This window comes from Poecilia reticulata, linkage group LG7, assembly GCF_000633615.1.
Source record: "Poecilia reticulata strain Guanapo linkage group LG7, Guppy_female_1.0+MT, whole genome shotgun sequence".
Lineage (NCBI taxonomy): Eukaryota > Metazoa > Chordata > Actinopteri > Cyprinodontiformes > Poeciliidae > Poecilia > Poecilia reticulata.
The window spans coordinates 25,996,810-26,007,456 of record NC_024337.1 but is presented as its reverse complement, the minus strand read 5'-3'; the positions used below and the strand labels follow the sequence as shown (position 1 = coordinate 26,007,456).

General features: G+C 37.7%; 2 protein-coding genes across 3 annotated transcripts in view; one reads left to right on the top strand and one right to left on the bottom strand.

Annotated features, from left to right (window-relative positions):
* apobec2b (apolipoprotein B mRNA editing enzyme, catalytic polypeptide-like 2b) overlaps positions 1–4,714 on the top strand; it is a 6,644-nt gene extending 1,930 nt beyond the window's left edge. Inside the window, exons 3-4 of the mRNA XM_008413758.2 lie at positions 3,988–4,335; positions 4,439–4,714. Coding sequence (XP_008411980.2) covers positions 3,988–4,329 — 342 coding nt within the window. The 3' untranslated portion in view covers positions 4,330–4,335; positions 4,439–4,714. The remainder of the gene's footprint in view (positions 1–3,987; positions 4,336–4,438) is intronic.
* Positions 4,505–10,647, bottom strand: part of LOC103467407 (basement membrane-specific heparan sulfate proteoglycan core protein) — a 14,069-nt gene continuing 7,926 nt past the window's right edge. The window contains exons 10-19 of one of the 2 annotated variants that reach the window (XM_008413756.2): positions 9,424–9,711; positions 7,860–8,123; positions 6,791–7,063; positions 6,597–6,711; positions 6,347–6,504; positions 6,149–6,250; positions 5,701–5,769; positions 5,443–5,502; positions 5,222–5,290; positions 4,505–5,136 (exon numbers count right to left, since the gene is read on the bottom strand). In XM_008413756.2, the coding sequence (XP_008411978.1) occupies positions 5,072–5,136; positions 5,222–5,290; positions 5,443–5,502; positions 5,701–5,769; positions 6,149–6,250; positions 6,347–6,504; positions 6,597–6,711; positions 6,791–7,063; positions 7,860–8,123; positions 9,424–9,711 (1,463 nt within the window). In that variant the 3' untranslated portion in view covers positions 4,505–5,071. The remainder of the gene's footprint in view (positions 5,137–5,221; positions 5,291–5,442; positions 5,503–5,700; positions 5,770–6,148; positions 6,251–6,346; positions 6,505–6,596; positions 6,712–6,790; positions 7,064–7,859; positions 8,124–9,423; positions 9,712–10,647) is intronic. The other variant, XM_008413757.2, reaches the window with a different exon arrangement.

The following is a 10,647-nucleotide window of genomic DNA, read 5'->3' as shown; positions in this document are numbered from 1 at the left end:
TTCAGCCCACTGGCTGCAATGTTGACACTTTGAGATGCCATGAGACCTAAATCCTGAACATTATGGCATGGAGTTCATCCCAGTTTTCCATGTTTGGCATATAACCATTCATTTTAGCTTTTAAACTGGTTATGTTGTCCAGACAGGGATAATCAGTAGCCCAGCATCATGACCTGTTTGTTCTGAAGATCCTGCAGCTTCCACTTCTCTTACTAACATGAGTATAATGAGTATAATTATGATACTCTCCTATCATAATGATAGGAGAGTATCAGTATGATACTCTCATACTGATGTGTGAAGTTGCACATCTTCTGAAGATGTTGCACATCTTCAGAAGATGTATCCCAACATCTTCTGAAGTTGGGATATTTTTCCTCCAAAAGGTTCCAGAGGAATCACCTCTGTTACGGAGTGAAGGTTTCTTCAAACAAGACGGAGGCTCGTATGTCTTTTACTGAACCTTTCTGTTCAGTTTTTATTGAAGAGGAAAACAGCGAAAGCTGATAACGGCAGCAGCTGTTCGTACCTAGCAACCCAAATGTCAACAAAAGCAAGATAGTGATCAAACAGAACCAGATCCTGTTAAGCATTCTTCAAAACAAAAAACTTATATTCAAATAAATCATGTCTCACACTTAAATATATTTCACTTCACCTTTGTAATTATATACTATCATGTTCAATTCAATTAATAATAATCATCATGTAAATTATGCTTAACATATAATTGTAAATCAGTCACTTATCATGCAAAATAAGTGTAAAAAAGTCACAACAACCTCAAACCAGATGTTGGACTGGATTTTATTTTACTGTAATTTGTGAATGTTAGATCCTCATTTTCAACTGGAGCTATAAAGGTTGAAACAGGTTATTATTTTGGAGAAAATCTAATCAACATCAATGTTTCCACTAAATAAGAGGCAAAAAAAGAAATTTGATGAAGGACAAGCCCCTCAGACTCTGAGCCCGACAGCACAAAACTATTTTTTATATATTAGACAATTCATTTAATTTCACATAATTATCGCGGTAGAAGCCATTTGCTTGTTAAATACTTAATGAAACTTATTTACCGTGTTTGATGTTTGTTGTGAATGACGTATACTAACAGACTAACGAGATAATTAGTCCAAGTTTGTCATTTATTGAATGTTCAGAAACTACAGCGGCTGTGATGAGTCATAGCAAAGGTAAAACAACCTGAACAGGGGATTAACTCTAAGCCACTCGCACCCTTTTTATTTTCCGTCTCTTTGTCATTTAAGCACACGCGTTGCCATGGCAACCTCCTGCCCTCCACAAACCCACCAGAGATTATGTTAAAAACATTCAGTCCGTTACGTTATTAGGTTTTCAGGCTTGATATTTATTTTGCGATCATTAATAAGCCTCTCATGAACACAGAGGTGGTTGATTAGTTCATTTTAAACTCCTGCTCTGCTCGTTATTTTGGTAATGGAACCGAAACGCACAGAATTGCGCAACACCTTGTTGAAACAATAATCACTGAGATTATTATTGTTATTGGGTCATTAATTTGAACACGTTTGTGGATTTTTTTTTTCTTTCTTCTTTAATAAAGTTACGAACATTCTAATAAGGAGCCAGAGGAGGACGTGCTGGTCTCATCGTCCTGGCGGCGTTCAGTTTGTCACCTAATGCTGAGACTCAAATCCTTCCGCGATCGTCGTGTTGCACCGCCGCTCTAGTAAAGCACGAACAGTTCAGAAACAATATGAAATGGGGGAAAAAATTATTCATTAACTAATTAAGTCTGTTTTAGATTGTTCTCGAAAAACTTATCAGTCACGGCTAATTAGTGGGCGCAGTCGCGGCTGCACAGTGAACCCACTGATGTTTTACATCAGACAGCCGCTCCTCTCTCTTGCAGGTACTGCGTACCCCCGCTAAATCTTTTAGGGGTACGCAGTACCCTGCCGTACCCCCTTACTTTCACCCCTGCCCTGGTCATAAGTTCCCATTAGTATACCCCATGTGGCTGACATTTGCTTACAATAAATATAAACATGTACTTGTGGAAATAAATATCTTCTCATATTATGTTTTTTTTTCTTTTTTGATAATTCTTAAATCTTTATTCATATTTTAATTTTCATCCATTCGTCCTTCTGACATCACAATGTTCCTGTGGGAAAAACCTGAAAGTAATTCAACTCAAGTTTTGTTTGTAAAGCATCATCTGACAGAAAAAGTCACCTCGGGGCTCCTAAAAAAAATGAAAGTAAATATGAATACATATTACAAATAATCCAATTTCATTTAATCCAATTCCATCTAATTCAATCTCCTCCAATTGATCAAATCCAATGTAGTTTAGTTCAATTCAGTTCAGCATAATCTGATCTTGCATACTTCTGTAAAGTTGAGAAAATAAACACGCTAAAAGCAATTTAAATCCAGTCAAGGAGGAGCGTTATCTCGTTTTAGTCAGTGAACAAAAACAAACTCAAGACATTTGGTCGTGCAGTGAGATCATTTGAGGGGATACAGCACAAACATGGAGGAGGAGTGCAGGAGAGACACACAACTTGGTTCATTTTCTACTATAATGTCAAATTCATGAATTTAGTCAAGTGAGCTCGGACCTAATTTACTAAAGCAGAACTCAAATACATCAGCAGCAGGTCAAAAGTCACATATTCATCTGTAATAACTGAGAGACTGTCTTTATCTCAAAGTAAATACGTGATTTCGTGTCAGAAAAAGGGAGATATGACAGCTGAATGGTCTGCCTGCCATTCTAATTTAAGAAACTCTGCAATGTGAGACCACAAAATGACCCGCCCACACCTGTGCAGTGCACTTACAGCAGATCTCTTTTTGTGACATTCAGCATCCTGTTTTTTCTCTAAACATCTTATATAGACACATAGATACAATCTAAACATCCACGCTGTTGCTCATTTGGAAATCAAACTCCCAGAATCTGAGAGAAGTTGCACAAGGTCCAGCATGAACTTTCCACAATCGATGATCATTTGAAAGCCGAGCCATCTGCCGGTGTCAGTCCAAAGTCAGCACAGAGGTCAACTAATAAACTGTAGGGCAGCTTTTTTGGAGAAACCCAGGAATTTAAGGAGTATTGTGAAAGGGAACACGAGAGACACTAAAGCCAACAGTGTAGATGAGCTGAGGGGATATTTTACTTCCTTAACATCTCAACAGTTCAACTTGTTGATCTCCACCATGCCAGATCACACTGAGGCATGCAGAAAGATCCCAAGCCAAATATAAGTGCTTATAATGCTAATGCATGAACTAGAATTTCTTCTAGTACCACCAGCTGAGTCTAATATTGTTTATTCAAACTCAACCAGCCCTGGTCTTGACTTGAGTCTGATAGAGAAGCTATAAAGAGAGCAAATTTGTTACAGCAAGGCAATTATAAGAAAGATGAGATTTTTCTAATACCCATAAAGATTTCTACGCTGAATATTGAGAAAGGTTCAAATAGTTTTTATCTGTTTTATCTGTTCTAGTTCAAATAACAACAGATAAATGATCTTTCTCCATTATCTTGTTGACAAAATTCTTGGTTGAATGCAAAAAAAACTTTAAATCTACCAAAGGTATGAACAATTGCTGGTCTAACTATACCACTCTCTGCGTAACTAATTTGTATAAAATATAAATTACATTTTTAGACTGAAAGTTCTGAATTAAATGTTTTGAGTGCATTCTGGTTTATTGAGATGCACCTGTGGACTGGAAAACCTGAGTCCAGGTGTTTCCCAGGTGGCACCTGATGTTTTAATTAGGGAGCTAGCCTTTACTAGTCAAGACTTGCCCTTGCTGGAACTTTAATCATCCAAATTACCCAAACTCCAAAGTGTTCTTTTTATTTTTTCACCCCCTTGGAGTCATACTAAGCAAAAACATTACCTTCATATCAAATCATATTTATTGTTTTTTACATTTTCATGCCATCAAACACCCAACCTGCGTTATTTTTTTTTCCAGGTTCTCCCAAACTCCTCTAAGGAATATGACGTGACATGGTACGTTTCATCCAGCCCCTGCGTCGCTTGTGCCGCCAAGTTGGCCAACATCCTCCAGCAGCGCAAGAAGCTGCGCCTCTCCATATTCTGCTCCCGTCTCTTCGAATGGGAAGAGCCGGAGATAGTGGAAGGCCTGAAGGCCCTGGCGAGAGCCGGTTGCAAGCTGCGGATGATGAAGCCCATTGACTTCCAGCATGTTTGGGAAATGTATGTGGAACAGGAAGACGAGAGCTTTACACCGTGGGAGGATTGCCAGGAGAACTATGAGTACTATGTGGAGAGACTGACCGATATCCTGAAGTAGATGGGAGTGAGTGATATCATGAAATTTGATTGTTTTTTTTTTGTTTTGTTTTTATTGTCTATCTGGATAATAACTCCATGTGGATTTCCTGTCTCGTTACTGTCTGCAGGTCCAACCTGACTGAAGCAGCCTGCTTGTGAAATCATCACTTCGGTTTTTTGTTTGTTTTTATTTATTTTTTTTTTTTGCTGTCACATTTGACGCTGCGGATACATTTTTAACAGAATGAGCACTTGTGGCAACATTTTCTACTTCTTATTTTTAAAAATGAATACATGAAGGCACACGATTTGTAGATAAATATATCAAACACAATGCAAAGCAATGCAAAATACATTCAGTCATGAACCATTAAAAATATTAAAAACAAAACTGGAAGAAGTTATACTGACATCTGGTGTCTGTTTGGAGAACTGAACCATGAACTGAAAGAAGCGAAGGTGCACTAAAAAATATACACAACTCTACATATTTTTTACTAGGTTGTTTACGTAAAATAATAATAAAAAAAGAAATCTACACAGTTTCATTTGCCAAATCTGAAAGTGCTGACCATTAAATAAATCCATTTGCCTGATCATGTTATTTACACCTTTTCATGTCAAAGATAAATCGCTAGTTTCTAACTCGAAAGTCATGACAAGAGACTTTTTGTTAAGCTGAGTTTGTTATGCTGTATTCAGTTGTCTGACAAATATATGTAACCACCAGTGAACAACATTTTAGGGTCGTTTCTAGTAATTCACTGCAGGAAGGAAACCATCCCGCCACCATTCTCTGTCGTTTCTTTCCCGTTGGTTGTTGCAGCTGAAAACAAAGGTGCAGAAAGATGGGTCAGAAATGTTTTGTGCTGTCTTAGTAGAGAGCTGTTTTGTAGTTTATAAAGAAATACCTTGCTCATCCGGCGATGTTATCGGGAGAGGTGTTGCTTCACTGCAACTTGTGCCGTTCTCCTCCCCTTCTTCACACCAGATAAAAGAAAGTTATCATTAGCAATGAGGTGAGAAACTCGTTTCAGGAACCAAAGAAGAACTATTCTCTGTCCTCTGCTTGGTTTTTGCTTGTTTCCACAGTCTGGACTAATCTGCAAAACATCAGATCTTTATATATTACCTTTGGCAGGTGGATTCACATCTGCATCAGTGATGTACTCAACCAGAGGACAGGGTGCATCTGTAGCAGAAGATGGGAAGGAATTGAAACCTAAACGTTTAACACACATTCCAGTATGACACAAACTTAAATGTGTGAGCTGATAAAAATCCCTTTTTAAAAAATCATCTTGAACTCAATCATCTGCAGGACAGTACGTAGGACTTTCAGAAAAGGTTATCTACACCCACCAAACCACACAATATGGGCTCTACATACCATTTCGGTCCTTTAACTGAGCCATGGTGAGAAACAGATTGGTCTCTTCTTGCTTGTCATCTGCAGCAACTGCGTGACAATAACAAAAAGTTAAAAGTTAAAAAAAAAAAAAAAAAAAAACTTAGCGGCTTTTGTGTGTCACCTCTTACCAGAAATTGGCGTCACATAAATTTTAAATAACTATTGGCCTTCACCAGCAGCTACGTTTTCTTTTTTTGTGGTGTTCAAGCCATGTTAACGCATAGCTTAATAAAAGCTTTAAGATGTTTTAGTCGGAAGTGGATTCTGTTTGACCAGTCGGCTGCACTGGCCTGACTGATCGGGTACATTAGCTGTGACTGGCCTTGTGTTCAATTCAGCTAGAAAAGCTAAAGGGAATCAGTGATAACTAACACTTCTAAGTCAATATACGGGACATTAACAAATTGTAAATGTAAAAATCTCAAACCTGGTTTACGACAGATTCTTAGGGCAACGCATCCGATGAAAACGGCTATGATGCCAAAGAAAAGACAACCAGAGATGGAAAGAAGAATCCTCCTTTTTAAAACTATAAATTACATAAAACACAAACAAACAATGAATAAAAAAACAAACAAGGGATCAAATATTTCAAGGTGAAAATCAATGAGTGAGTTATACTCACGTAGGTTCTTGGTTCTGTAGGAGTCGCTGCGTACTGAAAACAGTGGTCTCTCAGTGCGAATGCCCTCACAGGTGTATGAGCTCTGCTCTGGGTCATTATGTGGCGTGACCTTGTATATCGATGAAGGCGACTGACTGACATTAATGCCCTCTTTATGCCTGTTGTAGTCATTTTAGAGAACTTGTTACAATGGAAATGCATTTTAAACTATACAAATAAATACAGAACACTTATTTATTTGTGTCATTACCATGTATAGTTCCACGAATCTGAACTGTCCATCACGTCACATTGTAGCTTTAAACTGTCAGTGGAAAATACCTCAGACCAAGAAGTTAAGAGGACTATATTGGCCTTTGGACGCTCTGCAACAAACACAGTCATAGATGTGATATAACATGTTTAACAATACACTAAGCTAAAAAAATCATGATTAAAACACACCGTCAATTTTAAGTTCTACAGCCTCACTCTCTGAGGAAAATGTTGTTGGTGTTTGCCTTTCAACTCGGCACTTATATGATCCACTGTCTGACGTCTTAGCAGAAGCAATTTGGTGAATGTTGTTTCCAGATGACTTCAATGGATTGCTATCTTTGTACCATGCGTATTTCCATCCGGAGGAGACATTGACATGACAGGTGAAGGAAATCGAATCACTGGTGTGCATCAACTTATCCGAGGGATTCTGCAGCAGTTTGACCGTTGGTTTTCCATCTGAAATTTCACAATAATAGCAAAGAAGATGTAAAATACCAGGAGGAATAACTTATATAGGAGTGTGGGTACCTTACTGCTAAGTTTACATTAGGTTGCGAAACAAAAAAGGATCTAATTTAAGGGAAATAAAAGCTTGACGAAAATCTGTTTGACTCAGAAATCGTTGAGTCACCTTTCAGTCCAATACAGTCGCAGATGTTTTCAAAGATTCTCTTCTTCTTTGCATAGTAGTTCAAGCTCAGTCAAGAGGGGGGGAAGCATCTATGAACATCAGTCACCACAGATTCTCAATTGATCTTTGGTTTAAACTTTGACTTAGTCTTCTGACACTTCAAAATTATTGGATTAAAACATTTGCTATCATTTTGGTCCTTTGGACGTATGTGAAGCAAGAAATTATATCTGTGCAGCCTCATGCAAATTTTCTTCCATAATTCCCATGCGTGTAGCTTCATCCATTTTCATCATTCACTCTAATCATTCTATGATTTAAATCCTGTTACTTCAAGCCTGAAGACACATTATTTGAAGCACACTTTATTTGAAGGGGTGTGCATAATATTTCCTAAAAACTGCACCAACATGCACGCACCGCTGAGGCGTTCTTTGGAGAATTATGCTCAAACCACAACATTGTGGATCGACATACCAAGAATGCATGAAAAGCAGAAACTCTCTGGTTTGCTAAAGGTAAACCAGCCATTAGAGATCTTAATAATAATAAGACAAAATTAAAAATGGCAACTTTAAAACTTTAAAAGAAACAACAGGCTTTTCACCTCCAATGACTTACCTCGAACATCCAGTTGTGTTTCTTTACTTCGTCCTGTTAATGTTTTTTCACCTCTTTTGGCTTCGCAAGTATATCCTCCATTATCAAAAAGAGTCAGCTGTATGTTTAGCTCTTTGCCCGGTTTGTTCAGCTCTTTTCCATCTCTGTACCAGTGATAACTCCAGCCAGAAGAAACGCTTACTGTGCATTTTAATTTCACAGTTTCTCCAATAAACATTGGGGTAAAAATCGGATCTCTGCTTAATGTGGGTGTCGGTAAACTGTCTATAGAAAGAAAGACAGTTCAGAATATGTTACTGCTACTGTGCGCAAAAAAAGGTGATGCAGCAGAATCAGTAACTTTTTATTTGATGTAGCAATTCGATGCAATTTCTCTTTTTTATACATTTCTGTCAGTTCTTTGCATAATAGAACTGATGGCTTGAACTCAAATTAGAGTGGGGAGTATCTATGGACATTCTCAATTGATCTTTGGTTTAGACTTTGACTGAGTTTTAGTAACTGGATATAAATCATTTGCTAACATTTTGGTGCTTTGGACGTATGTGAAGCTAGAAATTATATCTGTGCAGCCTCCTACAAATTTTCTTCCATAATTCCCATGTGTGTAGCTTCATCCATTGGTAACACTTTATTTGAAGGGGTGTGCATAAGACTGACATGACACCGTCATAAACATGGCATAGCACCTGTCATGAACATAAATAAGTCTTTATGAATGTTTATGACAGTTGTCATGAAGTGTCATTCGGTAAATAATGACACTTTTAAGTTGCCCTAAAAGTTGCATTAAAAGTCCATTAAAAATGCCAACTTTGTATTAAATTTTCATAATTTACAAAATCATGCAAAGTTGGCATTTTTAATGGACTTTTAATGCAACTTTTAGAGCAACTTTGCATTAAAAGTGTCATTATTTACCGAATAAAGCCATCACCGAATAAAGACTTCTTTATGTTCATGACAGGTGTTATGTCATGTTTATGACGGTGTCATGTCAGTCTTATGGACACCCCTTCAAATAAAGTGTTACCCATCCATTTTCATCATTCACTCTAACCAAATGTATTTCTATGAATTAAATCCTGTGACTTCAAGCCTGAAGACACATCACCTAATATTTCCTAAAAACTGCACCAACATGCACGCACCGCCCACACTGAGGTGTTCTTTGGAGAATTATGCTCAAACCACAACACTGTGGTTCAGCATACTAAGAAGGCATGAAAAACGGAAACTCTATGGTTTCCTAAAGTTGAAATAGCCATTAGGGGTCTTAATGACAGTAAAACAACATTCAAAATGATAAAATGTGGGCAAGATCACAGGGTATGAATAATTTTGCAAAGCACCGTCTTTCATTAGTGGAAAGCATTCACTTGACATTTTTTTATGAGGTTAGATGCGGATAACTGTATTGGTTCATGACAAAAATCGAGATATTTTAAAAACTGTTCATCTATTTCCTTGAAATTACTGTTCTTAACCTGCCAAAGTCACTTTTATAACTTCTCATACATACACATCACAAGTGGCTTCAAGAGCAGATATGCAGACATCTCACCATAGACTGTAAGCTCGACTTGAGAGCTGCGGTTGCTGCTGACAGTTCTGCCCGTCAGTCTTCCTGAGCAGCTGTATTTTCCACGGTGTGAGGATGAAGCTTGACTGATGGAAAGAATGCCTTCCACTTCACTATTAGTGACATTGCCTTCATGATACTCCTCTGAATCTTTGTACCATATGAATGTCCAGTTGGAACTTCCCTCCATCCTGCAGCTCAGCTGCACGCTCTCGGAGGGGAACACATCCAGCCACTGTGTTTTTTTACTCAGTAATGGAACAGGGATTTCTAATGACAAAGAGATACATTAACCATTATTCACATCCTGTTTGTGGTGATTGAAAGAAAAAGCATTTCACCTAATTTGGTTTAAGCAATTAGGCCAGACCTGTTGTTCTGTGAACTTTTCCATTACACTCATCAAATCACGGTACAGCTAGTAATGAAAACAGAAGTGATAAAAATGCATATATTCAGAGCTATCAATTCTTGTTTCTTCAGTCATAGAAAGGAAATAATGTAAAGCGCAGGGGGTGGGGGGTCTGGTGGGGCAACACCCAGATAACTCCAAGTATATTTCTTCACCTTCACAGGAGAGGAAAAAGGCTTTCCTGATCGATGTTCAAGTAAGCTTACAGGTATTATCAGTCCATTGTCACAGATTACTGGAGTTTATTGTCTTATTCAAATTGTGAACACAGAGATTTCTAAGTGACACTCGTTGACAAATGTCATGTCGGAAATGATGATCGCAATAACTTGAAGGCAGAAACATCCTAGATTTAATAATTGCAGTTTCCTACCTAAAAGGTTTCAAAGTACATTTAGATGTTAGTAGGTTTGTACATTTTGTTCAGTTATTGGTCCTTATACATATATATAAAATTTACAATGAGCTTATTTGCAAAAACAGGTTTATTGTATGCTTAGGAAAGTGCAATGGAGTATATTTTTTGTTAAACTTGTGATAAAAAACTGTTTTTTATCGCAACTATTATGAACAAATTACAACTTTTATATGATTGCATCAATTTATGCTTTATCACTTTTTCCAAACATTTTCACCCCTTTGCTATCTCAGTTATCTCACAATTTCCGTTTCTATAACTTAACTCCTGTGACTTCAAGCCTGAAGACACATCACCCAATCTTTCCTAAGGAACTCCACCTACACACACACGCACACACACGCACACACACACACACACACACACACACACACAC